The 27,546-nt window shown below is 53.2% G+C and overlaps 1 protein-coding gene across 11 annotated transcripts in view; it reads left to right on the forward strand.

The window, feature by feature from the left end:
- DTNB (dystrobrevin beta) overlaps window positions 1-27,546 on the forward strand; it is a 230,396-nt gene that overhangs the window by 186,986 nt on the left and 15,864 nt on the right. For all 11 annotated transcript variants that reach the window (XM_063330834.1, XM_063330842.1, XM_063330833.1 and 8 more), the window contains one exon: window positions 22,828-22,978. In XM_063330834.1, the coding sequence (XP_063186904.1) occupies window positions 22,828-22,978 (151 nt within the window). The remainder of the gene's footprint in view (window positions 1-22,827; window positions 22,979-27,546) is intronic.

The raw sequence follows: 27,546 nt of genomic DNA on the forward strand, positions 1-27,546 counted from the left end.
TTTCAAAGGAAGAGTGGATGAAAAAGCAAAAACTTTGTGTGCAGTTCTTGGGAACACCAAAGGAGCACGCGTTTTTTCTTAGTCACCATTCGTGGACACTGTCAAAGTCATCTCCAGACCCTGATGGTGGTGACTGTGCTTCAGTTACGCAAACCAACCCGGAGACTCTGTGGCTGCTCCGCCAGCGGTAACTTCTTGCTGTTTTGATTGCATAAAGCTTCACGTAAAGCCCAAAAAGGTGAGATCTGAGACGTGTTTACAGATTCAGCTAGGGACAGCTAGCCAAACTGGAGGGGGGGGGTCACTTTTCATTATTTCGTGTCTTGACTTTTTGAGCCCCAGTAGGCATGGTAACCCCCCCAGCTCAGCTCCTGGAGAGCCGCTGCGGTTCGCCGGCGCTGTTGGTTGCAGACTGAGGGCTGATCTCTCTCCTGAATAATGCATTATTTTTTCACATTCCAGGCAGCTCCGCGTCCCTGCCCTGCACGCGGCGTATTGCACAGCCTTCATGTGCTCCGCGCTGGTGCTGGCCCCGGTGCCCCTGTGTCGGGGCCAACACTGGACCGTGTATGTGTGGCCGCAGCCCGTATTTCTAAATTAATCGTGCCTGTTTCAGCCATTTCCGTGGCACAGCACAGGACTGTGCTATTTTGGCAGCAGGTTAGGCTACAGCAACACCTGCGTTGGCAGTGTTCATCACCAACGCAGAACTTCCCAAGCGCAGTCGCCAGTGTCCTTGAGGACTGCGTAAAATATTGGGAGAGTGTTCCAGGAAATGATGGAAGCCATGAAGAATTTAAATATTTTCCCGAGTTTTCTGTCCTCGCCCACATTCTGTCTTCATTGGCTTCCTCCCCTTTTTGCCAACAAACTCAAACCTTGAGCCACATTTTTTAAGGTCCTGCAAAAAGCCGTGAGAGCTCCGTTGCTTTTACACGTCCTCTCTGACGTGACAGCCATGGATTTAAACAGCAGATGAACGAGCTTGTAAATCCATCCAGTGTTTTCTCCCCTTTCAGCATCTGAAGCCGTATCATTAATTAATGATTAATTCTCAGATGCAGTTAGTAATTGTTTCCATCACCACCCCACATCAGTCCCCCCCTGGGACGACTCTATACCTTGTTTCCTCTGCGTACGTCAGTAGAGTCCCAAGGGCTCAATTTGGAGCCAGAATTACCGTTCTCCTCCGTCACCCGATTGCCGCTGTGGGCCCCTTTGCGAGCGTGTACACCCCCTGACTTGTAGCAGTCAGAGTCCTCCTGGCACGTGGCGATCCCTGTTGCAAATTGCTGATGGTCCTTCCTCCGCACTCCTGAGCTGGCTGTGAAGATCTCCTCTGGATGATTCTCCTGTAGGTGGGGGCATCTCCGGAGGTCCCCAGTCCAACCTCCTGCCCAGAGCAGGTCCAGCTGGAGGGGGTTGCTCCGACCATGCGTGCTGAGGAGGGAGGACGGCTCCTTTCCCTGGCTCTGCCGACTGCTAACACACCCCGGGAGGTGGTTGGCCTTTGCTGCTACTGGCTCCTCTTCCACGGGGCTTGGCTTCCACCTCCTGCAGCAAGGCTGGGCCGGAGCAGTGTGTCAGGGGGGCCAGGAGCCCGGCTTTGGGCTTCTTCACCTGTGGCGAATTCATTCATTGGCTCAACATAGCGTTACTCTGTAGTGAGTAATATATAAAATAAGCGCAGTACAGCAAATAGCCCAGGAGGAAGAGCATTCTCATGGTGGGGCCCCTGGTGTGCATCATGCCTTCCTGGGGGGACGTGTTGCTCTTAAACGTGGAGTATCTCATGCTGTTATCAGGACTGGTCAGATAAAGTCTGATCCAAGCCATGAAGCAAGTGTAGGCATTTGTTGGGTCTGAAAGACGACTTTTGACTTGAGAAGTCTCCTTTCTGGATGGCTTCCTTCAAGCTTTATTGAATAACACAAGAGTTGCAAGCTCAGCAAAATCAGGTTTTCTGTAATTGCATGGTACTGTAAGAGACTGTTTTCTCTTTTGAATGTAACAACATTCCATTAATGCGTGTTTGTCATTTATCTTTTCCACGAAGCAGGTGGTTTTTGCTCAAAGCAGCTCTTTTTAAGTGGCTGAAGTGTTTCAATTCCTTGGGAAGACTACTGTTCCCCTACCGCTGTTTTTTATGCACTCCTCCAAAAAGTTTGTGGTGTCTAAATGTAGAAAACGGGGGGAGTTTGTTTTAAAAAGTCCCCAAGGCTAGGAAGTTCACTTTTCAGTGAGAACTTTTATGTTCAGAAGACGTTTACATTTGCATAGCAAAGGTTCTCAAATACTCAGAAATGTCAAAATTATGTTGCGTGTACAGATTTCATGGTGCTCTGAGGCTGATGTGCTACACCTGCTCCTAAGGGCTGGACGACTGCCGATACGTGGCACAGAAAATGTGTGAGATCGGAGGCTGCTTGTGCATTGAGCTTTCCCCTTCCCAAGCCCATGCTCACCGAGCCGGGGACCACCTGCAGGGCTGCGCCGGCCCTGAGCTACGCAACCCCCGGGCAGGCAGAGGATGGGGCACAGGTTTTTCATGCACTGGCATCCCTGGTGTCCCCATCCAGACGACCCGTGGCTCTCCAGCTGTACCACGTAACAGTGCTCCTCAGGGGAGGGTTGATGGTGTTCTCTCTTGGCTTTCCTCTCAGACCGGCATGGGCCCTTACAGGCTCCCTCACATCAGTTGAGTTTCTTGCCCAAAAGTCCAGATGTCCATCTTGGAAACTACCCTGAGCAGGGCATGGACTCCAGAGGGCAAGTGACCTTTTGACCAGCTAGTCTGACATCCTTTTTATCGTAGGGCATTTCACCTGGTTAATTCAGGTTTTGAATCCAGCAAAATTCTTATTCCGTATTAAGTTTCTTAGCCAGAAATGTCTCCGATGTTGTTGTGAAAACACGACGGTACAAAGGATGCATCGGTTTGCGATGCAAGTTATCCCTCTGCTGCATCGCAAGTTGTTGAAAAACATATTGTCTCCATCGCAGGATGCACGTATCCGCTTCAGCTGGTCTTGATTTTACCTTTCCTTGCTAGATTAAACATCTCTGATAGCCTGTATTGTCATCCTGGGGATGTACCTGCCTACTTAGATAGAGTCAGCTCTGAAGTACCTTTTGGCTGACCTAAGGAGGCTGATGGCTCCTGCTCTTTTCAAACCTTTAACTAATGCCTCTGTTTGGCTTTTTTTTCTTGTGAGCACCTTCTCCCTCTCGCTCTCTGTTTTACAGTGTGGTCTCTCAAGGTGTTTTGCTCAGGTGTTCCAGTATCATCACCGTTAGCACCCTCGGTACTTACTGGCTCCCCTTCTCTTGCCGCAGCAGCCCACTGAAAGCTCCTGTTGATGATCATCAGTTGTAATCCTCTGATTTTTTGTTGTTATAATCTCCTATCAGCTTTTTCTATTATTTTGCCCCGTTTTAACATTAGGCTAACTGGCCTTAGCTACCCAATCATTCTGCTTTTCCTTTTCAGTATTATCCAGGAAAAGGCTAAGATACCTAAGATGCCATCTGGAATTTCCCTGTTACTTCAAGATTTATTAAAAATGGATATCAGTAGGCCAAAAAGCTCTTCAAGCAACTCTTCGGGGACTCTTAGGTTGAAGTTATCCAGCCTGCTGCCTTTAAAAATACGCATCTTCGGAGAACAGTGTGCTGAATACTGAAATACTGCGCTGTAATCGAGCCATAAAATCTGGTCCCAGAACAACGACAAGTTTCCCCAGAATCAATTATTTCATATTCATTCACCATCCTGAAGGGCAAGTGTTGGGTGCGATGCACTTTGTAGAAGAAAACTGTGATTTCTGACCTTTCTAGAGACTGGCGGGGTTCCTAGGGGAACTCTGGCAGACCCAGCTCGAATTTGGATCCTCCAAAACCACACAATTTCACTTCTGCGCTGTGCGAGTAGGGGGGTAAAGAGCTCACCCCGCTCCCTCCTTCGCTGCGATGCTTCGTTCCATTAGTGCTCTTCATCCTCGTCAGTGATCCCATGGATCCATTGCATTCGAGATCCTGGAGTCCTGGGTTAACAATATATCTAAAGGAAAAGTATTTCAGAAGTGCTGCCACCCACACACACCTCTTTCTCTTTACGCTCTTCACCTTTCCTAAACAGGAAAAAGTCGGATTTTAAGATACCAAGCACGTAAATTCTCTGTGATCACAGTGTCAGCGCCAGTGGTTTCTACTGTCTTGTTAACCGCAATTCCTGGGTTTTTTCCTGCTTCTTTGGGCTAATACTTTTGGATACCCAACGGATTTTTTATATTTTTATATCTGAGTTTTCACACCACTGTGGGCCTTAGGTAGTGACAATATTTTTACTTTTGCTAAGATGGAAACCAGAGCTTGTGTCTCCCCCCATTTTCTCCTCTTACCGTAGAATCATAGAATCGTCAGGGTTGGAAGGACCTTAAAGATCATCTCGTTCCAATCCCCCTGCCATGGGCAGGGACACCTCCCACTAGAGCAGGTTGCTCAGAGCCCCCTCCAGCCTGGCCTTAAAAACTTCCAGGGATGGGGCTTCCACCACCTCCTGGGCCACCTGTTCCAGTGTCTCCCCACCCTCATGGTGAAGAACTTCTTCCTAACGTCCAGGCTGAATCGACCCATCTCTAGTTTTAATCCATTCCCTCTGGTCCTACCATTACCCAACATCCTAAAAAGTCCCTCCCCAGCTTTCTTGGAGGCCCCCTTAAGATACTGGTAGGCCACTCGAAGGTCTCCTCGGCGCCTTCTTTTCTGCAGACTGAACAACCCCAACTCTCTCAGTCTGTCCCCATAGGAGAGGTGCTCCAGCCCTCTGATCGTCCTCGTGGTCCTCCTCTGGACACGTTCCAGCACGTCCGTATCTCTCTTGTAGTAGGGGCTCCAGAACTGGCCGCATCCTCTTGCTGGAACAGGACTAACCGGATCGTAGGCGTTGTTCTGCAGGGTGCCTCGTCGCTACTGTGGACGTTAAAACAGAGGTGAGGACGTATCGATGGCAGCACCTTCAGAGCGTGCCCTGGGGCTGCTTACCTGACTGCACTGTCCTGGTAACTAGTACTTATCTGGAGTGAGTAACTAGTAGCTCACACTCGCCTGGTAACCAGTCACCATCCCACGGGCATCCCTGTGCCCGGGTGTCAGACCCCCTTGTGCTGCTGTGGGTGCGTGTACCCCACCCCATTGCTATTCTTCTGAGCCCCCGGCTCGTGTGTAATATTCTGCGCTGCCTCTGTATTAGTGATTCATCCTAACCTTTATGTCATCAGGAAGTTTCATTAGAGTGCGGTTATTTTTGTGCACGTAATTAGAATATTAAATAGATGAATCCCTGAGGAATCCCTCTTGTATCCTCCAGCCTGCAGGTTGTCTTTCAGCAGAACCCATTTTCTCCTCACTTTCACGGCGATACGGAGCCACAAATCAGGACCCCGCGGCGCTGGCTGACCTGTGCTGGCAGCCGCTTCGGGGACCAAACGCGAACGCGGGGTTTATCTCCTGTAGCCTGTTACTGCACGCTGCCTGGGGCAGATTCCTCGGTGGTGCATTCTCTGAGCACCATCTAACGACCCCGTGTTCTGGCTTGAAGATTTCACGCTTCTGTCTGGTGGTCACAAGCCGACAATCCACCCTTTCAGCTCCTCGCACGCTTGTTTCCCTTATCGCTGTCTTTGTTGTGTCCCTGGCAATGGTTATCACGTCAGGCGAACCAAAACGCCGTTATCCTTTGGATGCGGTGTGTAAGCGGTTGATTCGAGATGTGTCTCTCTTTGTCTAGCCCGGCCCCAGAAGCTGCACGCTTTGGGGGGTTTTTCCCGGTCCGTGAAAGGGGAGCAGGGCTCACGCAGGATTACAGAGGTTCTTCTTTGTTGTCAGTATCTGTCACGCATTTAGACCGAGCTCTGCTTCACGTCCAACTTTCTTACAAGTCGCATGCCCTTGCCTGCTTAGACGCTCATGTGCAAACTTGTTGTTATACTGTCTTTTTAGCTTCGTGCTCTTATTGCCAAGGAGGAATTTCACCAGTGATTTTAAAAGCTGGATCTGTTGACAGACCCATTAGTTCTGGTTCTTATCCCATGAGCTCTTTAATTGAGCGGCTTCCATCATCGTAGTACCTGTATCCTGCCCAAAGCCGTACTTCTGTCTCCGTAGGAGCAGTTCTGCTGGTGTGGAGAGAGAAGGAATTTGGTGTTGGGAAGCAAGATGTCAGATGAGCGTTGTGCTATGACACGGTGATTATTGCAGCCTCTGGATTTGGTCCCTTCCACGGGTCGGTGGTGACACAGTGTCCTGCAGCGGCTGGGCTGGTCCCTGGCCACTTGCTCATGGGTAGCCCCAAAAGACGAGAGACGCTTTGGTCAGGCTGTGCCTTCACGGAGTGCTCGGTGTGGAGCTGGAGCTGCAAGAGGTGTGCTCTCAGCAGCGAGCACAAGTTCCCCAGGCAGGATTCTGATGGTTTCCCGGGGAGATGGCTTCTCTCCCGAGTCTGAATGGCAGTGATGGATATATTCTCCTTACACTGCTGCCGTGGTATAACCGTGCTGAACGTCAGAGCTACAGATCGCCTTAGCATCATGCCCGGGCTGGAAGGGACCTTTCAGATCATCGAGTCCAGCCATCAACCCAACCCTGCCAAGGCCACCACTACCCCATGGCCCTCAGCACCGCGTCTGCCCGGCTTTTCAATCCCTCCAGGGATGGCGACTCCACCACTGCCCTGGGCAGCCTCTTCCAATGCTTCACAACCCTTTCCAGGAGGAAATTGTTCCCAATATCCATCCTAAACCTCCCCTGGCGCAACTTGAGGCCGTTTCCTCTTGTCCCATCGCCTGTTCCTTGGGAGAAGAGCCCGACCCCCCCTGGCTACCCCCTCCTTTCAGGGAGCTGTAGAGAGCCAGAAGGTCTCCCCTCAGCCCCCTCTTCTCCAGGCTGAACCCCCCCAGCTCCCTCAGCCGCTCCTCACCAGACTTGTGCTCCAGACCCCTCACCAGCTCCGTTGCCCTTCTCTGGACACGCTCCAGCCCCTCAAGGTCTTTCTTGGCGTGAGGGGCCCAAACCTGGACACAGCCCTCGAGGTGGGGCCTCCCCAGTGCCCAGTCCAGGGGGACGGTCACTGCCCCACTCCTGCTGGCCACACTGGTGCTGACACAGGCCAGGATGGTGGTGGCCTCCTTGGCCACCTGGGCACTCTGTGGCTCATATTCAGCTGTTTGTTGACCAACACCCCCAGGTCCTTTTCCACCAGGCAGCTCTCCAGCTGCTCTCCCCCAAAACTGTAGCGTCCCTGGGGTTGCTGTGACCCAAAAGCCCAGTACCAGAGGCCGTCGGACCTCTGGTAGGGCAGATCTGCCTTCTCATCCTGGGGGAGCTTTTCTAGCTGTTTCTTTAATCCCCTGGGAATGGTGTGGAGCAGGGAAATCCCGGACCCACCCCGCAGAGAGCGTCTGCAGTGGTTGGTCTGGATGCTCCCAGAATCGGGAGGTTTTGTCCCGAGGCGGTGCCGAGCCCCGGCAGCAGCGCTGCTCACCGGGGACAGCTTTCACGCCGTTAGCCACGCCGATGAGCTAATGGGGGAAAAAGCGCCAACTGAGAAGCCTGAAAGCAAAACCGGGGTAATTTTGAAAGATAACACTTGCTTTTAGCCTTTGTAATACAAGTCGGCGGGGGAACGGGATGGGAGTGGGAAATGCCGGCGCCCTGGGAAGCGCTGGAGCGAGGGCGGGGGGCGATGCTGGGTCGGGGGGAGGAATCTGGTCCATATTGAGCACAGTTACGGGTCCCACATGAGGCCCCGCTGGAAGGGGGGGGCGGCAGCACATGCCCCAGAACTGTGGAAATGGCGGATGAAAGCAAAAATGTCAGGCTTTGAAAGGAGCTCGGAAAAAGGAGGCATTCTGTGTGGTAACCGAGATTTTATTGTTTCCTGATCCCTGCTCTGTGTCCCGCAGCTGGGGGGATAGAGAGGAATGAAAACAAACAGCGGTTCGGGAATGGGGGAGTTCAAACAGCCCTCTCGGCGGAGCAGGGGACGGGGCAGACCTGTTCTGGGGGGGTCTCAGGGCGGCGTGGGGCTCCTCAGCAGCAGCAGGCTTGCTTTTTTTTTTTAAGAAAAAGCCAAATGATAACATGAAACGATAGCAAAGCATGGGGAGGGCATCCTCAGGACGGTAATTGCCATGAAAAGGGCAGGAGCTGCCAATAGTTCATGGAATCACGGAATGGTTTGGGTGGGAAGGGACCTTAAAGGCCACCCAGTGGCACCCCCTGCCCTGGGCAGGGACACCTCCCACCAGCCCAGGTTGCTCCAAGCCCCGGCCAACCTGGCCTTGAACCCCTCCAGGGATGGGGCAGCCACAGCTTCTCTGGGCAACCTGGGCCAGGGGCTCACCCCCCTCACACCAAAGAATTTCTTCCCAATATCTCATCCCAATCTCCCCTCTTCCAGTGTAAAACCCTTCCCCCTCGTCCCACGGCTCCCCTCCCTGCTCCAGAGTCCCTCCCCAGCTTTCCTGGAGCCCCTTGAGGGACTGGCAGGGGCTGGAAGGTCTCCGCGGAGCCTTCTCTTCTCCAGGCTGACCCCCCCCAGCTCTCTCCAGTACTGATCACATCTTCTGCTTTGTTGTACCAATAAAAGAAGGATTGGGTTGCTCGGTGGTAACCGCTGGAAAAGATGGATTCTCTTAAATCTAACCAATGGAAAAGTCAAGCGGAGCTTTCCCTTCTTTCTCCCCCTTTTCTCTATTGTAATCCGGGGAGAATTGTCCTCATCGCTCTCCTCCTTTATAAGACCGGGTGTTTAATTCCGCGGGGAGTGTGTGCGGCTCTGCAGGGAGGCAGCTCCCCGCTCCCATGGGCGAAGGCTTTGAAAACACCCCCCGTAGCGGAGCTGGGTAACGTCGCTGTCCCGAAGTCACGGCTCATCTGCACGTTAGGATTAAAGCTGAAAAAGCAAACTGTAAAAAGAGCTGACTCACACGAGACGTTTGCCAGAAGAGCGGCGGAAACAACGCTGGGACTCGGCATCTCCCGGTTTGGCAGGAGGATGCGCCGAGCCGCAGGGAGAGCCGCGATCGGGACGGAGACGATCGCCACGGAGCCCTTGGGACGGGACACAGGGACTCTGATGAAGCGGTTTTAATTTGGCACTAACGATGGCAGGCGCGTTGCAGCCCCGCAGGCTCTGTCACCGCCAAGAGAGGGTTTCTGCAGCCTGTCCCCAGCCCCGAGCCCGGTGCATGGCTCGCACCTGCAGCGAGGGCTGGACCTGTGGCTACCATCTTCCCAAACAAACGAGCTTTAATTCACTGCATGATTCAAGACCAAAGGCTGCTCCGGGCGCAGTCCTGCCCCCCCAGCACGCTCAGCCTCCCCGGCAGATTGCCTGTCTCACAGCCCCCGCAGTATTGCTGGGTGGTTTCGTGTATCTAATCTAATTATGTGATTTTGAACAATTAAATGCAAACCTTTCGGTGCAACGGGCAACATGCTGTTGAATAATGCCGTTGCCTCTGCCCAGCCCCGGCGCTTCACCGCCGGGTTGGGCAGTAGCCTCACTGGGACGGCGTCACCAAAAAGCCCAGCACGGAGCAGCCCAGGTCTGGAGGCTGTGATGGGGTATTTGTGATCCATTCGCCCACACCAGCACTCGTGGTATAAATCCCAGACTGCCAGGGGCTGGAGGGGACCTCTGGAGATCATCCCGTCCAACCCCCGGCCAGAGCAGGGTCACCCAGAGCAGGTGGCACAGGAACGCGTCCAGGCGGGGTTGGGATGTCTCCAGAGACGGAGACTCCCCCACCTCTCTGGGCAGCCTGTGCCAGGGCTCTGCCACCCTCACAGCAAAGAAGTTCCTCCTCATGTTGAGATGGAACTTCCATGGTCAAGTTTGTGCCCGTTACCCCTTGTCCTGTCCCCAGGCACCACTGAGAAGAGCCTGGCCCCATCCTCTTGCCCCCCGCCCTTTAGCTATTGCTGAGCATTGATGAGATCCCTCTCAGCCTGCTCTGCTCCAGCTGAACAGCCCCAGGGCTCTCGGCCCTTCCTCAGCACAGAGATGCTCCATCTCTTGATCATCTCGGTAGCCCTTTGCTGTCCCCTCCCCAGCAGTTCCCTGTCCTTCTGGACCCGGGGAGCCCAGAACTGGCCCCAGTGCTCCAGCTGTGGCCTCCCCAGGGCAGAGCAGAGGGGGAGGATGACCTCCCTCCACCTGCTGGCCACACTCTTCTTGATGCCCCCCAGGATGCCATTGGCCTTCTTGGCCACAAGGGCACATTGCTGACTCATGGCCATCCCGTTGTCCCCCAGGACTCCCAGGTCTCTTTCCACCGAGCTGCTCTCCAGCAGGTCATCCCCAACCTGTCCTGGTGCAGGGGGTTATTCCTCCCCAGGTGCAGCACCCTACACGTGCCCTCGTCGAACTTCATCGGGTCCCTCTCCGCCCAGATCTCCAGCTTGTCCAGGTCTCTCTGGATGGTGGCACGGCCTTCTGCTGTGTCACCCGCCCCTCCCGGCTTTGTGTCATTGGCAAACTTGCAGAGGGTGCACTCTGTCCCCTCAGCCAGGTTGTTGATGAATATGCTGAAAAATATACTAAATACATATCTATGAATGTATTATAAATATATATGTTTATTTTATCTAGATAGGTGCCAGCAAGATACTCTGTCCGTGCAGAGCTCTTTTCGGAGCAATGCTGGGAGGACCGGGGAGACCAGGGAGTGCAGGCATCGCGCCTCTCTCGCTCCGTTGCCATGAAAACAGCCCTGCGTTAGGTTTTAGTCGGGGGATTTTATTAACGCTTCAGAAAGGTTATTAGCCTCCCCGACTAATAAGCCTTTTATGTGTTCCTTGGCGTGATTGTTCTTGGAGAAGGGCGGCAGGCAGCGTGAGGCCTGCTGGAGCCGATAGCCCTGCCTGGTGTGCCACGGAGGACAGTAAAATTCAATTTTCCTACAAGAATAAGGTCAACAGGACCGACGGCGGCCGGGGGGGGAGGTGTGTGTGTGTGTGTGTGTGTGTGTGTGTGTGTGTGTGTCTGATTTAGTGACCTTATTTTCTGTTTTAAATATTTTCCTCAAAGAGTATTTGCGGCGAGGGGGTTGAATTATTTTTAGCACACGCTTCGATCGAGCTGGAATTATTCCGGCAGCAACAGCAATAGGTTCACTTGCAGCACCGCAAGGATTTTTTTTCTCCTCCGTTTCTGGTTAACATAAATAATTTTAAAATTACTAGTAAAATGGGAAACGGCAACTGGCGATACAGACCCAAACTCTGGGGAAATGCCTTGCAGGGGGATTGCAGCCCGGCTGACGGCAGCGGTGGTACCCAATGCGGAGCAGGGACCAGGGGACGGCTCCCCTGGCGTCCCCGGAAAATAGGACTTTCGGTGCTTGCGAGCTGCATCGTGGCGTCCCCACCTACCCCACTCCTCTGCCGCAAGGACAAGACCCAACGGTCTTACACCAAACCGGCTTAACAGCATTCCAATTTTTATCACAGGTTCCAGCAACTCCAATAGATGTGTATGAGGAAAAAGGCAGAGACGTGAACATCCCCTTTGCGGGCGCCTTTGCAGACCAGCTCCAGAGCAAACTCCCGTTCTCCTCCCGGAGCGCCGGAGCAGCGTAGGCTAGATGAGCCTCATGCAAAGCAGTTATAAATTTGGTTGGGAAATTTTTCTCCCGGATCAGTTGTCAAGGGTTTTCTGTTAAAATAGCAAGATGTGTAAATTGAAATTCCTCTATAGTTCATTATTTCTGTCCTGAATTAATTACTATTCAGCCTTCCTGCGAGGGACTTAGATTTGCTCTTGGCATCAGGCAGGAGGAGATCGCTGGGGCTTTTGAGAAGGGGATGAGAATTCAAAATTATCCTAAAAAATTTCAGGGATATTTGTAGGGAAAAAAAAATATTGGATTCCCAGTCTGTCGGAAGGAATGTGTGCAGCATGTGTTGTGGAAAATGAGCTGAGCAAATACGAAATGCGAAGGCTGGAAGGACAGCCATGCTGCAGGGAGCACCCGGGGCCGTGGTGGATCACAAAGCAAACACGAGTCAATGCTCTTGTGGTATTAAAAAGAGGAAAAAAAAAAAAGCCTAGAGATGACTTTGGGGTTCACTGGACCCACAAACCAGCCCCCCTACTCCACCGCCCCTCGCTGTGGTCCCACCTGAAACGGGAGGTCCACCTCTGGGCTCCAGCTCTCCAAACAGGCGCGGCAGGTCCCGAGGAGGTGGGTGAGGAAGCTCGTCTTGGCTGAACCGCTGGCTCACCCGAGCGGGCTGAAGGACCGGAGCGGTTCACCTGGAGAAGAGAGGACAGAGAGCGGGTTTAGAAGGCGTCAGACCCACAAAAGATCGCTGCCCGGAGTGGGGAGGAGCTGCAGTCCTTGCCCCGCAGGGCTGGGCCATGCCGCGGGCTCCACTTGCTGAAAAATTTCATTTAGGAGCTTCATTGAGCCTCCGGGAAAATCTGGATGAAGAGGTTTTTAAGAGCATGTTGGATAAACATCTGTCAGGAGGGGATTATGAAGAGCGGACCCAGCTGTGGTGCTCAGGGGCGGACGAGGTGTTTTCTTGCAGCTACGTTTTCCTATGATTCTCCTCAACCCCGTGGCAGCAAGTAACGGCCTTTCCCTGCACCTGACCTTTGTAAACGGCATTTTCCATAACTCTTGACTGCAGAAAAAGTGCCTGACATGACACTAAACACAAGTTATTTTTGTTACTTCAGTGGCAATAGTTGCCAGGTTTTCTGTTGCTCTCCAGCATGTTGGCTCTATGATGGACTGTCATGGAAGAGGAGCTCCATGACCACAATGGGGATGTCATAGAATCATCGAATCATGGAATGGTTTGGGTTGGAAGGGACCTTAAAGATCATCTCGTTCCACCCCCTGCCCTGGGCAGGGACACCTCCCACCAGCCCAGGTTGCTCCAAGCCCCAGCCAACCTGGCCTTGAACCCCTCCAGGGATGGGGCAGCCACAACCTCCCTGGACAGGAGTCCGTGCACACAAAGGGCTCGCTCTTGCTCCAGCTGTGGGGACAGGCCGGACATTGAAGTGTGCATGAAAACTGCAAAAAAAAATGGGGAAATGGATGCAAGCAAGTGGCCAGGGTGGAGGAGGAGGAGCACAGCATGTGGCTGTAGCAGGAGAGCGAGGCAGGACATGTTGCTCTGAGGACCAGACCCAGCGCACCTTCAATGGGACGTGCCCTTTGATGGTGCATTTTCTCCACCGTCATCTTTTGCGTAATCTGTGCAGAGTGCCCTTTGCTGCTGCTGCCCACCGCTCCCTCTGTTCATCGAAGTCACACATTAGTAAATCAAATGTCTTACAAAGAATATTATTTCTCCATAAATTATCCTCGTCAATAAAACCTGTCATCATCTCAAGGAAGGAAATTGGGTGTTCCTTGGCAAGGCCTGTTTTCAGCAAAACCAACTTGTCCGACATCCGCTGTTTCTGTCATTTACTCCCCGTCGTTATAAACTTGTGGGTTCGTTGGTTTGTTTGAATGGTCGCTGGCCGAGCATCGCTGTCTGCCCAACCTGCCTGCGGTACTCCGTTATACTCTGTGTAGTAAAATGTTTGCGCTCTCCAGGACTCATAAATTTCCCCAATATTTCAAGATGTTTTTAAACAAAATTAGCCTCAGCACAAGGAGCGTTTCAACTCGTTGTTTTCAGGCTCCTCCATGCTATTTATTGAGTTGGCTCAGCCCCAAAATGAGCAGAGGAATGCAAGGGCACTGCGGCTTTTGGGTTGTGTATATGCGTAAAATTGTAAACACAGATGATGTAGGCTTGATGGATGACCTATACCTCCATGGAAAGAATAACTTGATTTCCTACTTGACGTTTTTTTGGTGAAATATGCAGGAAGCGTGTTTTTTCCTTCCCTGCTACATAATATTTTGTGGTCACGGTACATGTGGTAACGTCGGCGGAGGTTACTCTGCCCATTCGAGCTGGGTGGTGTCAACGTTGTTGGAAAACGTGGGGACATAAAGGGCCTGAGGGGCTGAACGAGAAGAGAAAGCCACGGGCAGCGTTGACTCCGGGGGCTCGGTCTGGGGTCCTCCCCCAGCCCTCGACGTGGGGAGAACACCTGGGCGAGGAGAGAGAGGCGTTTGTTTCCGAGGAAGCCCCTGCAGCATGGAGAAGAGCTCCAGTTCCTTACGGTGAGCATCACAAAAGGTCTTCAGCATGAGCCCCGTGGTACTTGGCACGAGGAGGCCGGGCTCGAGAGCCATTTCAGCATTCTTGAGTGAAGAGAAAGGAAAGCACGGCAGATGTGAATTAGACATGGAGTGTGCATGATATGCAGATGAAAAACCCGTTGCCGTTTCACTTTCTAACGAAGACCCCTGCTTTCTCTTGGATGCCGTCTGACGTCCTCTGGCTTGCTTTGTCTCCTACAGCAAGGATGCTGAGCAAAAAAGGAGAGCTGTAGACCATGTGGCCGTATTCTCTCATATTTTTATTCTGTTTCTGCCATATTTTCTGGAGTTAGTTACTTAGGGCATGATGAGATGTTTACTTGTCTAGATCACTTATCTAAAAACCGTTAGCTCTTTGTTTTTCTGTGCATACGAGATCCTTTTTATTTTAATCTATTCATAGGAATACGCTACACAATAAAATGCATTAAAATCAATGTATATTTCCTGCAAAGCAGTATTTCTTAGTTTCTCAGTAAACATCTGTAGATCGTAGAGATGTAGGGCCTTCTGGGCGTCTTTAGCTCAACTTTCCGCTTGAAGCAAGACTGCTGCTGGCACTAGGTCAACTTAGTTCTGGCGTTGTGTAGGTATGCTTTGAAAACCTCTAAGGATGGAGATCCTTTACCTCTCTGTTGAACCCCCCATGAAGAAGCTTTTCCTAATGTCCACATCCTACAAAACCCTCTGGTCAGGGTGACATGCGAGCTGCAAGGGAAATCCGGCTGTAATCTTCTGTCTCCTCATGGGTGACCGAGGAGAGAGCAGAGCCAGGGCCTTCCCAGAGCTGCATGGAGAAAGCAAGAGGCGATGGTCGCACGTTGGCTGGGGAATTCCAACTGGATTTGGGAAAGAAATTCACAGGAGAGTGGTTAAACTCTGGAGCAGGCTGCCCAGAGGGTGCTGGGACCTCCCTTTGGGGGGGCTTTCAGAGGTCAGTTAAAGAAGACCCTGAAGAAGACCCTGAAGAAGACCCTGAGCAGCACTTTGAGGTTGACCTTGCTCAGTAGAGGAGATTGCACTGGGCACCCTCTGAGGCTTCTTCTGACACAAATTTTTCAATGCTTCTTTCATCCCGTTCTCCTTTAAAACTCTCCTCTGTCGTGGCGGTTGTAGGAAATTTGGCAGCAGGTCACCAGAGAGGTGGGGGACCTCCAATAAAGCAGCTGGGGCGAGGGAGGTGATGGTGCAGCAGCATTTTCTGTACCTGCTAAAAGCTATTGTGGTTGCTGCTCCCTGGACCCCTGTTGAACTGGTTCTAATGCCCAGACCAGAGCTCTGCCTCTTCTCTTCAGGAAATATTAAGGGTTTTTTAGGTTAGACCTCAGAACTCTTGTTTACGAGACTTGATAAGCTGGGGCCAATAAATCGAAGTCAGCTCCCAAACATTTCAGGAGCTGGGTCAGAGGTTTCCTTTGCTGATTTTCTAAATCGAAATCCATCTTCTGTGTCCTCCCTGGTGCAGTTTCCAGGAAGAATGTGCAACGAGCCAATAATTCCCAGGATTTTCTAAGGCTGCAACTCCAACAGAGTTAGGGAGGAGTTTACAAACCTTTTCAAATCTGCCTCTGCGCTGTTTACAAATGACATCCTGGAGTTTCCTGTGCCGTCAGCTCTGCGGTGGTGGCCCTGGGGACACCAGTCTCTTTAGCAGGCAGAGCTGCAGAAGCACTGGCCTGAGCTGGGGAAGGAGAGACAGAAACAACAGCCCCAGCGCCGGCTCCCTTCAGCAGCCTCAGAACCTGCCTCAGCTCCAGCGTTCATTGGACCTTGCGTCATTCCTTCCATCACTCCCTTTGCCCTCAGCCGTTGGAGAATCACAGAATCCCAGAATGGTCGGGGTTGGCAGGGCCCTCTGGAGATCATCCCGTCCAACCCCCGGCCAGAGCAGGGTCACCCAGAGCAGGTGGCACAGGAACGCGTCCAGGCGGGGTTGGAACATCTCCAGAGACGGAGACTCCCCCACCTCTCTGGGCAGCCTGTGCCAGGGCTCTGCCACCCTCACAGCAAAGAAGTTCCTCCTCGTGTTGAGATGGAACTTCCCATGGTCAAGTTTGTGCCCGTTGCCCCTTGTCCTGTCCCCGGGCACCACTGAGAAGAGCCTGGCCCCATCCTCCTGACACCCCCCCTTTAGCTATTGCTGAGCATTGATGAGATCCCTCTCAGCCTGCTCTGCTCCAGCTGAACAGCCCCAGGGCTCTCGGCCCTTCCTCAGCACAGAGATGCTCCAGTCCCTTGAAGGAAGGTTGCGAGAGTGATTTATTGACCACCCGTGGCAATGCCGTCTGTTTTAGCCTTCGGAGCCATCCCTGAGCGTGCCCACGGACCCGTGCTGCCTCTGGGCTGTCCCACATCTGCAGAGGGATGGTTACACCCGCCGTGTCCTCCCACAGCTTCCTCTGCCCCGGGGCCAAGCCCCGTCACCATGCCATGGAAACCGTGGGTGGGCTGGTGGCTGCTGTGGCCGGGCACCGGGCGCCGCGCTGCTCCCTCTGCCCCCGCCGCAGGTTCTGCCTTGCTTTCTCAGTCCATAAAGTGCTTTCGAGGACAGGGCTGGTTTCGTGCTGGGCTGCATGAGCCCAGCTGTTGGTCAGGCTCATTGTCACCATCGGTGTCTTGGCTTCGATGCGTGTCCTCAAGCGTCCTCCTTCGGGTCCGCCCCGGGGTTCCTTGGAGCTGCAGGTGCCTTTGGGGTCCCACAGGCTGGGAGCCGTGGGCCGAGGGCTGGTGCAAACACTGTTAACGGTTTGGAAACGCCAGCTCATACCTTCTGATTTCTCTTTCTGCGTGTGCGTGCATCACAGTGAGAGGCCACACACCATTTTTCCACATGCATCATTTTTCCATAGGGCTCATCATTCGGTGCAGAGGGAAAACACACAAACGTGTTAATACTACGTGAGCTATACACAGTAGAAGAAGAGAGAGGTCAATATGAGATCTCAGCCTGGAGAAGAGAAGGCTCCGCGGAGACCTTCCAGCCCCTGCCAGTCCCTCAAGGGGCTCCAGGAAAGCTGGGGAGGGACTCTGGAGCAGGGAGGGGAGCCATGGGACGAGGGGGAAGGGTTTTACACTGGAAGAGGGAGATTGGGATGAAATATTGGGAAGAAATTCTTTGGTGTGAGGGTGGTGAGCCCCTGGCCCAGGGTGCCCAGAGAAGCTGTGGCTGCCCCATCCCTGGAGGGGTTCAAGGCCAGGTTGGCCGGGGCTTGGAGCAACCTGGGCTGGTGGGAGGTGTCCCTGCCCAGGGCAGGGGGTGGCACTGGGTGGCCTTTAAAGGCTCTTCCAGCTCTAACCATTCCGGAATTCTATGTTAAATAGATATTTTGGTTTATATTAGTTTAGTTTATTCACTTCCCTTCCCAGGTGCTCGAGAACCCGGTGCAGCCCTGAGCCTGGGAAGCACCCTCGTCCCCTGCGGGTGTCTGTTTATGAGTACACTCCGCTGGTGGTACATCTACCCGCTGGAGACAACAGTGTTTCACCTGCAGAGCGTGTTCACAAAGTCTTGCCCAAACGGGGTGCAGCGGTGACCACCCCCCGCACACCCTGAGGTTGCTGCTGTGGTTGAATCGACATTTACTGCCATGGAGTTTGGCGAATGCATCATTGAGACGTTGGTCTTGACTCAGTCTTTCTTCCTTTCCTTCCCAAAGCTTCTGTCCATCACACCTATGGTGTCAGTGCCCTTTCTGGGGTTTGGGTTCTGGAGCGGTGGTTGCTACCGTTCTCCACACCTTTGGTGCCTGGTTTCCATCGGGAAAGCTCCGTCAGGGCTCAGCCCGTGTCAGGTTCTGCCCCGAGCAGAACGGAGTCATCCTCCCCAGAGGGATTCAGCTCTTCATCCAGGCCAGGCAGCCCAGAGAGGCTCAGGCAGGTCTCCTGGTGCCTTCTAGACCTGCTCAGGTGTCCTCTGCACTCCTGAGAGATACGGCCACCTGATGGGGACAGTGACCACAGAGAGATCTCCCAAGAAATCGTCCATAAGGAGATCGGGTTCTTTCTTTCCTCCTAGAGACGTAATCCTGGGGGGCCTCGTCCCTCCCTGGCAGCGCTGCCGTCCTGTGGCAGATGCTGCACAGAAGGTTTGGTGTTGGGGTCGGCCGGGAGCTGCTTATTCATTCCTCTTCCAGACCAGGAGTGAGCGGTGCGTCTCTCCTCGCCCAGGAACTCCATCCCAGGTGGACCCGTGAGTTTTTCTTGCTTTTTTGCTTTTCCGCTCCTCTCCCTCACCCCACTGGTGGGGAGTGCACCAGCGGCTGGGGGGTGCCCAGTTGCTGGCTCCACCAGTGGAGCTTCTGGTGCTCATGGGATCCCAGTGCATCTCCAAGAGCCCATGGGGTCCCAGCGTGACTCCTGGAGCTGGTGAGGTCCCAGTTGGGTCCCAGTGTGGTTCTGGAGCCTGGGGGGTCCCAGTGAGGTGCCAGGGTGGCTCCTGGAGCCTGTGGGCTCCCAGTGGGCTCCCAGTGCGCCTCATGGAGCTGGTGGGGTCTCAGTGAAGTTCCTAGAGCCTGTGGGGTCCCAGTAGGGCTCCTGGAGCCCGGGGAGTCCCAGTGCAGCTCCTGGATCCTGTGGGGTCCCAGTGGCATCCCAGTAGGGCTCCTGGAGCCCATGTGGTCCCAGTGGGGTCCCAGTGTGGTTCCTGGAGCCCGGGGGGTCCCAGTACAGCTCCAGGAAGCTGTGGGGTCCCAGTGGCATCCCAGTAGGTCTCCTGGAGCCCATGGGGTCCCAGGGGGGTTCCTGGAGCTCAGGGGGTCCCAGTGCAGCTCCTGGAGCCCAGGGGCTCCCAGCATGGTCCCAGTGTGGTTCCTGGAGCCCGGGGGGGTCCTAGTGGCATCCCAGTAGCGCTCCTGGAGCCCATGGGGTCCCAGTGGGATTCCTGGAGCCTGGGGGGTCCCAGTGGGGTCCCAGTGCAGCTCCAAGAGCCCGTGGGGTCCCAGTGTGGCTCCTGGAGAGCAGGGGGTCCCACTGGCATCCCAGTGCGGCTCCAGGAGCCTGGGGGTCCCAGTGTGGCCGTGGCAGCCCCAGCAGCCCGGGCACGGCAGCCCTGCGGTGCTGAGCATTGGCGTTCCCAGCATTCAGGGTTTCTCGAGAAGGTGATTTTCAAGCCTTCGCTGAACCGAAAACTTTCAGATCCTCCTCCCGGCGCCGAGCGCGGCGGGGTGCGGCACTGGGGCTGGCCAAGCGTGGCAGCGCGAGCGTGGGGGGGGCAGCCCGGCAGCTGCTCCCTGTCGCGATACGTCGTCCGCGTGTGCGCTCACCAGCGGTTCTCGCAATCGCGATGGTTTCCAGGAGCCACGTGTCGCACGGGAGAGGGACATCCCCAGCCCTTCTGCGCCCGTGGTGGCAGGATGCAAATCGGTGCGGCCCATCTGCCTGCCCAGCCATTCGAAAAAAATTAGAAAAAAATAATAAATTCAAGCACTTGGGCACTTACTCTAAGAATATAAATGCAGATGGCGTGTCTCAAAGATAAATGGTGGTGAAAAAAAAGGTTTCCCTTCCCGCAGGGCTGGGTCTGTGGGTGCGGGAGGGTGTCGGGGTGCTTCCCCCCATCCCGGTGCTGCATTTTGGGGGCTCAGGGTCTCCCCGTGCTCCGAGGAGCGAGAACATCTGCAAAACCCGCCCTGGGCCAGATGTGGAGGTGGTGGGATGGGTGGAGTTTGCCGCGCGGGGTAAAATCTGTCCCCTCGCGGTTTGGGCAAATGTGTTTTTGGGGAGAGGAGGTGGGCGGTGAGGTCCCGCTCCAGCAACCCAACTCTTGTTCTTCCAAACAACAAAACCCCCAGGCGGCTTTTCGCGTGCAGGCTCCCAGGGAGGTAGCTCTCCGGTGGATAACAGGAACACGTGCCCGGGTCCCACAACACGACGCAACCTGGGGACCGAGCTCCAAAACAGAAAATATTCCCCACCTTCCCCGGCTCCCCCCGGGGAAAGGGGAGCTCTGCCTCCAGCGTGGGTGTCAGCGCAGGGTTTGCTCCCCGTTTTCACTCTTAGCTCACACAAGGGCTGGTTTTTCTCCTCGGAGCAGCCCCTGAGGCTGATGCCTGGTCTGGGGCGAGGCGAGGGAACAAGCCGGTTCCCCCAAGCGCAGCCAATTTCACGGTGCCAGGGCCCACGTGCCGGGCTGGCAGTGCCGAGCGATGGGCAAGCGTCTTCTGCCACAACTGTATGCAAATTCAGGCACTCCTGCCGGCTTCTGTGCAGTTTCGGGTCATTTTTTTAAGGTTTTCTTTGAGGTTTCGGTGCGCAGAGGGGAAGTTGCTGGTGTTGCATGTGCCTCTTCGAATGATTTTGCCCTCGAAAGATGTCATTTCCCCCCTGCAGCCCCGTCCCCTGCAGCCACCCCTGTCACGAGAACGTTTTACTCACTTCTTTAAATCCCCCTATTATTAATACAGTTTCAGAATGACAATTTCACACATGACTGGGTTTTCACGTTAATAAGAATATCAGCTTGGGGCCGGCAGGGATTAGCAGGAGCTGGGGACGTCCCCGTGGCATCCCAGGCAGTGTCCCTGTTCCTGGTGGGGGGGCGGGTCCCATGGGATGCAGGATCTTGCAGCAGGGCAGCGCTCGATGCCAGGGATGCTGCGGCAGCGCGAGGACTGGCTGCAGGGCCGCGGGATGCTGGTGGTGTCACCGCCTGCACGGGATGCTGGTGGTGTCACCGGCTGTGCGGGATGCTGGTGGTGTCACCGCCTGCACGGGATGCTGGTGGTGTCACCGGCTGTGCGGGATGCTGGTGGTGTCACTGCCTGCACGGGATGCTGGTGGTGTCACCGCCTGCACGGGATGCTGGTGGTGTCACCGGCTGTGCGGGATGCTGGTGGTGTCACTGCCTGCACGGGATGCTGGTGGTGTCACCGGCTGTGCGGGATGCTGGTGGTGTCACTGCCTGCACGGGATGCTGGTGGTGTCACTGGCTGTGCGGGATGCTGGTGGTGTCACTGCCTGCACGGGATGCTGGCTGTGTCATCGGCGGTGTCACGGCGCAGCATCACCGCTGCGCTGGCCGGGTTGCCCCGGTAACTGATGCACGTCAAAGGGAGCAAACGATGAACAGGCTTAAACAAAAGGCGATAAATCGAACGGCACAAACAAGCCAGGTACTTGCTCAGAGGGGTTGTACGGTTTTAATGCCCTTGGTGTGTAATTACTTATGAGCAGCTTTCCTTTAATCAACAGCAGCATGGGGACCGTGCTTAAATATAAGTACAGTCACAGATCGTAAAGCCTTGTGAGCAAAGCCGATGGCTAACAACTTGGCAGTTGAGCAAGAGGGTTCAGAGGTTGGCGAAAGCCAGGAGTGGCTGCAGAGAATAACCAGGTTGTTGCAAATAAAGCGGCGCTGCGCCGTTCAAAGCCGATGCTGCGGGGACGGGGGATCTCTTTGGAGGGTGGATGTTGGGAGCCAGCGGTCCCAGAGGACGAGGGGCCCGGCCGGGCTGCGCAGCCGGGCTGCGAGTGGCCGGAGGAAGGGGACGGGGACCGGAGCTCCCTGCGAGTGTCCGTCACTACCCGGCGATGTGCGTCACTCCATGGACACCGCCTCGCTCCCTCTCCCGCTGGCACCAGGCATCCAGTCCTTAAGTGAGATGGTTTTTATGGAAACACGGAGCCGATAAGTCCCTGTTGGTAATCTCCTATATTTCTCTCCTCCTCATACCTTCGTCAGTCCTTCTCCTTTCCCCCAGGTTATGCTCCGGAGCTTTGCTGGGGCAGCATCTTCTTTGAAGCCAGCGAGTTTTGCCTGAGTGAATATTAGGAAAGTTTCCTCTGAGCCTTCAAACGGCAGGGAAAAAATTATTCTGTGTTTGTTTGTGATGCGCTGTGAAATTCAGCAGACTTTGAGTACACAGGCAGCAGCTGAGAGACCCTTGGGACCATCCCTCGCCGTCCGTGGAACGCTGTCGGGCAGAAGCCTTCTCGAGGAAGGCCCAGGGCGCCCACGGTGCCGAGCTGCCGGCGAGGCTCTTGGAGCTGCGGGGCAGAGACGGGGCGGGTTGGGCTGGAAGGAGATGTAAAATAATAAAAAAAACTTCTAAAAATCACTATTTTAGTAATAAATAAAAATATATAAAAAATATAAAAATATACGGAATATATAAAACTAAATTTAAAAAGGGGATGGAGCTTCAGCGGGGCCTCGGTGGCAGCGCGGAGCCCTGGGGTTCTCCTCAGCGCGGCCGGCGGGGAGGACGAGCAGACACCGAGCGGTTGAGGGTCCTTCTGGAGCAGAGGGCTGGGAAGGTCACTCCCAGCCTTCCTGGGGCTTTTCCAAGGCGGCGTTTGACCGGTGACGCGGTAAGCGTATGGTACGAGCCGGATCCTGCGCCGGAGGCAGCGTGGCTGCGGGTACCACAGCCCGAGGCGTGATGCTCTGCGCCCGGCGTGCCGCCACCGCGGGGTCCTCCCACAACACCATGCGTCACGTATTACTCAAATTGAGAGTGTTTTGGTGAAGCGTCTTTCCTCACGCTTGCTCTTTTTTTTTTTTCCAGAATTATTTTTAGACTTTGACCCAAAAAAAAAAAAAAAAAAAGTTAAAAATTTGGAAACTGTGTGTCTCGTGTCTCCCGTGCAGGCGCAGGCAGCAGGCTCGGCACACTCCTCGCCCACCCACGGGGCCGGCCGCCCCATGCCCATGCCCGTCAGATCCACCTCCGCCGGCTCCACCCCGACGCACGTCCCGCAGGACTCGCTGGCAGGAGACATGCAGGAAGCTTTCACGCAAGGTGAATATCTCACAGAGCGGAGCCGCGTCTGGTGGCAGTCCTGCCATCGTCGTGTAAAAGAGGGGAGATCCAGACTAGATCTAAGGGTGAAATTGTTCACGCTGAGGGGGGTGAGCCCCTGGCCCAGGCTGCCCAGAGAAGCTGTGGCTGCCCCATCCCTGGAGGGGTTCAAGGCCAGGTTGGCCGGGGCTTGGAGCAACCTGGGCTGGTTGAAGATGGCGGGGGGTTGGCCTCGATGGCCTTTAAAGGTCCCTTCCCACCCAAAATGTTCTGTGACTCGGTGACTCTGTGCAACAGAAGCATACCTCGCCGATATTGAGACAATAATTATGAACCCCTTTCCAGTGCTCTAAACCAAATAGTCTGGGGGCAAGTTTTTAATCTTTACAACTCAATGAAATTATTTCTGTGATGATGATCTTCCCTCCGGGGAAGGGATCTTCCATCCCAGAAAGTTACGCCTGCAAGTAATTTTACAGTTAGACATTAAAAACTCGTTGTATTTACAATTCTGGTGGTTGAACTGTGCAAGAGGAAAAAAAACACTTTAATGACCAAAAGCAGGAAAACAAGCAGCCCTTTTATCCAGAGTATTTAGCTAACAGCTACTCACCTCTCTGCTGGTTATGAGGGAAAGGAAGCTGAAATTGTGCAACACAGCTCAAGGCTGTTCGTGACGGAGCGGTTGGCTGGCGTGAACATCTGTGGAACGGCTCGCTCGCCCTGCTGGAGACACAGACGGGCAGCAGCCCTGTGGGGAGACGGAGAAAAAAACCGCTGAACATGGGAAATGGAGAGGAGAGGAGAGGAGAGGAGAGGAGAGGAGAGGAGAGGAGAGGAGAGGAGAGGAGAGGAGAGGAGAGGAGAGGAGAGGAGAGGAGAGGAGAGGAGAGGAGAGGAGAGGAGAGGAGAGGAGAGAAGAGAAGAGAAGAGAAGAGAAGAGAAGAGAAGAGAAGAGAAGAGAAGAGAAGAGAAGAGAAGAGAAGAGAAGAGAAGAGAAGAGAAGAGAAGAGAAGAGAAGAGAAGAGAAGAGAAGAGAAGAGAAGAGAGAGAAGAGACCATAACAAAGAAGGAGAAGGACAGATAGAACAATGAACTTTTTCTTCCTCCAAGGGTCAGAGCTTCTTCTTTAGCACCTTTTCTACACATTACTCCCCTCTGCATTGAAAAAATGCCCCTTTCTGGGCTAAACTCATCGCTGCCAACTGCTCCGTCAGTAGACATGAGAAGTGCGGGGTTATCAGGTAGCTTCAGCTGTAGTCCTCTGTCCACCTCGTCCTCCGGTTCTTTGGTGAAATCAGCGTGGTTGGATCAAACGGGTAAGCTGTCCATTTGTGAATAATACAGCTTATGGCATTTTGTAGAAAATCAGGGCAGCAGTTGACATACATATTTTTGTTCCCCCACTTCTGTAGGTAGTGTGAGTTTATACTTAGCTGCTGTTGCTTTTTTAAAAAAAAAAAAAAAAAAGTTTTACAGTCACGCGTTTCAAAAAAGTCAAACTTTTCCACGTCAAAGCCATTGTCGGCTCAAGAAGGGCTCCAAAATATAAAGACAAACAGATGAAATGGAAACTTGTTGGGCTCAGTGGAGACCACTGCCTCTTCCTCGGATACCGGAGAGGCTTGGCCGGCTGGCGATGCTGGAAGGCGGCAAGCAAAGACATGACTGTCAGTCTGATGTCAAGAAACTTGGCACATATCTTTTTTACCTTCAGGGACCATCTCACTGCAGAGCAGGGGGAAATCAGTTAGTTATTCTCCAGTCCTGCCTGCTTCAGCTCTGCTCATGGTGAAGGGAGCCGCTCCCAGTAGGAACAGCTGCCCATACTCTCTTTCTCAGGAGCGGTGTCTCTCGGGTTTCATGCCCTCTTTTCTTCTCTTTCGCTCGTTTTGGTCCGTAACTCTTCATCTGTAGTACTCCAGCAGCATCCTGGGGTGTAGAGCTGGCAGCAGGGCCTGGTGCAGCTGGTATCTCTCAGACAGGGAGGTTGTTTCTGGACATGATCCACGTTTCCGGAGATGGACATCCACTCGTATTTTATATTCGTCTTATTGACAATAAAAGAAAGAAGGACAGAAAGTCCACCTCTCCCTGATGCACTGGCAAGGACTTCACCTGTTCGCGGGCAGAGACAACAGCCGGGCAGCAACTCTTCATATGGACCTCTTGGATATCCATGGGAAATCCCAGTGGGTGTTGGACATCTCAGGGCCTGTCGTGCCAGGGTGCTGCCGCCTCTCATGTGTGTTGGCCCTTTGGAGTAAACCAGAGCCCTCGCCTTGTTGCAGAGGCCAGGTTGTTTATTTCTTTAAAAGATGACAAATTGTGTCATATGGAGTCACAAAACTGGAGGTGGTGTTTTCTCATCATGGGTAGGGAAGATCGTGAATATTAGTGTCAAATACCTTTTTCAGATGGAGATCTCCTTTTCAAAACAAAGAAAACATGAAAATAAACTTCCCAGAACTAACGATGTACCTCAAAACACGGCAGATTTTAAATAGCAATTTGCATTTATCAGCTGCTCATTGGATACATCCTTCTAGAACGATCTTCCTCAACTAAATGAGCTGCTGCCAGAAGAAGGTGAGGAAAGAGGCTACAAAGCGGTAGCAGAGGAGCAGGAAGTATCAGTGAATACTTTTAATTGGTATTTAATTCCTGGAGTGCTAGAGCAAGGGCTGCCAGCTCTGAGCCCCAGCGTCCTCAACAGAGGGAAAGTTCTCCAGAACTTCAGCTGGTGAACAGGTCAGGAGATGGAGGCCGTCCGACTGAAAACGCCGAGTATCTACAACTCATCTGGGAGAAGGATATGTCTTTTTCCGATCCCATCGGTAGGAACAAGCTCCTCATCTCTCTAAACACTTCCAGAAACGACAGCAGAAGCAGGCATTTCCAGGGAGGCAAGATGCCAAATACCAGAGGCACAACACTCCATCTGTTGCTGTGGGTGGTCCAGTCGCCTCCTCTTCATCTCTACAGCAAGTTTGATGGTACAGCCGAGAGCTCTCAACTGATTCCTTTGGCAGCTGCCTCTCCTTCCCCCCCCTTTTACAGATTGGCTTTCTTTTTCCAGGCTGCGTAAAGTGGAACAGCAGCGCAATGAGTCCTACCAGTTACTGGGAAAATCTGCTCTATCTGCTTCATCATTTTCCCCTTTCCTTTCTTAATTAGGAAAGCACAAAGAGACGAAATGATCTCCTTTCTGCTGCTAGGAGTAATGAGCACATGATTATAGTAGTACATTAACCGTCCTACTGGATTTTTTTTCATTTTACAGTGTTGCTTTGGCATCCACGTTTGCTCGCTATCCATCTGCTCTTTCCTTCGGAGATACAGGCAAAAGCCGTGACAAAGCAAACTCCTCTCCGCACGGTTTGCAATCACCAGAGCTGTCTTCCCCAAACTCCTGGCTCGGGGAGAAGCTGATGTAATTAATCAAGGGCTCATTCATGCCTGTTACCTGAATGACTGGTTCATAAGGGGATGGTCTTCGTCAGGACCTGTTGATATTGCCCAAAGTGAAAACCTGGGGTTTTGTCTAGGTTTTTAACACCTGACAGCATCTCAACTCTATCTTGCAACGAACCAGGTGTGTTGTATAAAACTATTCAGGGCTGGGCTGAGGACTTGTGCAGCCGCCGCATCCCAACAGCTCGGTGCCGGGGGTGGTGGTGACTCCCCAGAAGCAAAAAAATCTATAGGCAATGCCTGAAATACACTTATTTTATGGGTTTTTTTATCAAAAACATTTAAATTATTTTTGCAAACTTTTGCGTATCAATCGATTTTAAGATGTCACAGTGGGAGAGAGCAGAAAAAGGGAGTGAAGGTCGCGGTGCTGTTCCACCTCCTTCTGCCGTGGCCTGGAGCGGGCAGAGATGCCAACGTCTGGTCTTTCCTCCCAGGGCACGAGTCTTCTGCGAGCTTCCCCGGCACCGCAGGGAGGTCTAGAGAAGGAAACCTTTTAAGAATTGAATCTTTAAAGAATTAATCTTGATCATGTAGTCTTAAGATTAGATAAGTTTCCTCCATAGGTGATCTCTTGATCTTCCACTTGGCCAGAAGGAGAATGGAGTAATACGGCATCAGAACAAAACGCCCTGATGGGATTCCATTTGAAGTATTCAGATAGAGCGGCCACCATCTAATTAGAAAACTAATGGTACGGTTGATCATCTTGAAAGAGAAGGAAGCAGTCCCTTAGGATTTCTCAGGTGCACGTGCGATCCACCACTGCCAACAGAAAGGTGGAAGTTCCTCTTGCAGTAGCCACGGAGATGGCTTATTCTTCTCCACTACTAGAAAAATTCTTGCAAGAAAAAAATGGCCAGCAGACTCCGTAATAAGTTTCCTGGAATGATCCTTCCGGAAAGGCAATCTGCACAATTAGTGCTATTTCATATTAATCATGCAAAATCAGGCAAATTCAAGGCAAGTGGAGAACACAGGAAACAGGATAAAATGTCTATGTTTTCACATAATAAAATAATTGAATGCCACCAGCCAGGAGGGCTTCGGGTGGCTTCTGCACGTAGATGTCCAGACGAGCTCGTTAACGTTAT

The sequence above is a fragment of the Chroicocephalus ridibundus genome, chromosome 3, assembly GCF_963924245.1.
Source record: "Chroicocephalus ridibundus chromosome 3, bChrRid1.1, whole genome shotgun sequence".
Classification (NCBI taxonomy): Eukaryota; Metazoa; Chordata; class Aves; order Charadriiformes; family Laridae; genus Chroicocephalus; species Chroicocephalus ridibundus.